General features: G+C 35.0%; 1 protein-coding gene across 2 annotated transcripts in view; it reads right to left on the bottom strand.

Annotated features, from left to right (window-relative positions):
• Positions 1-37: 37 nt before the first annotated feature.
• Positions 38-2,470, bottom strand: part of LOC106868136 (uncharacterized) — a 51,624-nt gene continuing 49,191 nt past the window's right edge. For both annotated transcript variants that reach the window (XM_014913268.2, XM_014913267.2), the window contains exon 6: positions 38-2,324. In XM_014913268.2, the coding sequence (XP_014768754.1) occupies positions 1,732-2,324 (593 nt within the window). In that variant the 3' untranslated portion in view covers positions 38-1,731. The remainder of the gene's footprint in view (positions 2,325-2,470) is intronic.

The following is a 2,470-nucleotide window of genomic DNA, read 5'->3' on the forward strand; positions in this document are numbered from 1 at the left end:
TATATATATATATATATATGTATATATATATATATAAAGTAAGTAAGTAACATGTCAAGGTATTGGTGCATTACGATGGTCTTATGCAACCGAGGAAGGCGGTGTATTTCAAATTGATATAATGCTTGCATTGTTCGATTAAATGGAGCAACCTGAAACGGCCGTAATGCACTAATACCGGACTGACTTGGTGCCTCAATTTAAGTACCTGATTCAAGTGAATCTTAATTATATATATATATATCTTAGAGTGTGCTTCTTCGGATTTATGTTTTCTGTAAACGACATACATACATATATACACATATATATATATATGTGCGCGTGTGTGTGTGTGTGTGTGTTTGTGTCTGTGTTTGTGCCCCCATCATCGTTTGACAACAGGTTTTGGTGTGTTTACGTCCCCGTAAATTAGCGGTTCGGCAAAACAGATCGATAGAATAAGTACCAGGATTTAAAAAATAAGTACTGGGGTCGACTAAAAGAAAAAAAATTCAAGGCGGTGCTCCAGCATTGTCGCAGTCTATTGACTGAAACAAGTAAAAGAAAAAGATAGAATATATATGTATGTACACACACACGCGCACACTCACACACTCACACACACACACACACACACACACACACACACACACACACACACACACACACACACACACACACACACACACACACACACACACACACACACACACACACACACACACACACACACACATATGCGTACGCACAAGCACATATATGATCATATTCAACAACCATTCATTTATATAATGCATGAAACAATATTCCTTTACATATTGTTTGAACAAGCCTCGAGTCAGCCTTGATTGAACAGAACAATGACAAATACAATAACATTCATAGTCTTAGTTTTTCCAGAAATTGTGTATGAAGAAATACATTATATAATGTGTCCCTCCTCTTACTATGACAGTAGCAATTTAAGGAAATTTAGGTGTTTATTTCCCGCTAGCCGTTCCACTATTTACAGACCGTTCTGTTGATTCGTCATATACTTTTATCTGTATATATGTATTTGTTTTCAAATAATTTTGTTTGCCTAAATTAGCTCATGTGCAACTATACAAAGATGGTGTGACAATGCATATATAAATATTTCGGTATATACAGCATAAGCATGTTGTAAATGTAATGTTTGTAGTCAAAACTTATCCCAACACAGCTGGATTCTATATATTTCCATCTATATGTTTTTAAGTATATGTTTGTGTGAGTATGCATGTTTTCATGGTGTATATGCATGTGAATTTCAAATCCTTTTCAAGATGTTTTCTACACATATGCAACATACAGGTGAGAAATAGTGAGATTCAGAAGTGGTGACAAAGAGAGGGTGATACATATACATATGTGAACATATATGTGTATGTGTGTGTGTGTGTGTGTGTGTGTGTGTGTGTGTGTGTGTGAACATATACGTGAGTTCTTCTTTCTTACTGAGTGAAGAGACTGTGGAAATATTCGTGCAAGTTCAAACAAACATTTGTAGAGCAAAGATTCATAAAAAAATATAACAAAGTTTCGTTTTGCACTTAATGATGGATGAATTACCCGTGGACGCTATTTCATTAATAACCTGTGCATTTATCTCTTAAAATTAGGGAAGCATTATTAACAACTTGCAAAAAATAATTCAATTTTTTTTTAGTATTTTTCTTTTTACTGTAAATTCTTCTTTCACTTAGATGAGACAATGCTTCTTGGTATTTAACTTATATCTGGCCTCTGTGAAGTAGTGTTGAAGATTTCTTTTGAGAAATCATGGTTGCACATGTCTCTGAAAATTTGTGGTTTGTCGTCTGCCAGTTGCACCAACTGTTCGTAATTTGGTACATAGAATGTGTAGTTTTCATGAGGTTGACTACTCAGAAAGTGGAAATCACGCGTATGGTTAATTCGTCCAGAGCCAATGTAAACAACAAACAATCTTGTGCGTACGTCTTTGAGCTTTCTAGTTTCTTCAAGCAGGCTCTCTGAAATATTCGTCATATCTGAATCTATGAAGAGTACGGCTGTCGGAGTTCCCAAATGCGCTTTATGTAACACGTGTGTGTAAATAAGGTTTCTCATTTTCCTCACAATATCAACTAGAGTCGGAAAATTATTTTCCTCAACTAGCTGTCGACTGAAATTTGCCACTGATGTGAGAGAGATACTAAAGCCGTGTGGGCAATAAGCGTAGTTTGTAACACCGAAATATTGGTAACTCATATATGGTAGAAGTTTGCTTAAAAATGTCGATATCTTCACAGTACGGTCGTAGCCCAGGGACACCATGTCGTAACCAAACAGGATGACAGCTTTGAAAGAGAAATAAATCAACATTAATAAACACTCATGATTTTTTCAGTTTTTAGATTTTACTTTATCAATGTTATTTTATTTAAGCATGAGGCTTTGGCTATGCATATTGGTTTCAAATTTCTCGTTATATATATATATATAT

Source organism: Octopus bimaculoides, chromosome 4 (genome assembly GCF_001194135.2).
Source record: "Octopus bimaculoides isolate UCB-OBI-ISO-001 chromosome 4, ASM119413v2, whole genome shotgun sequence".
In the NCBI taxonomy this organism is placed as follows: Eukaryota; Metazoa; Mollusca; class Cephalopoda; order Octopoda; family Octopodidae; genus Octopus; species Octopus bimaculoides.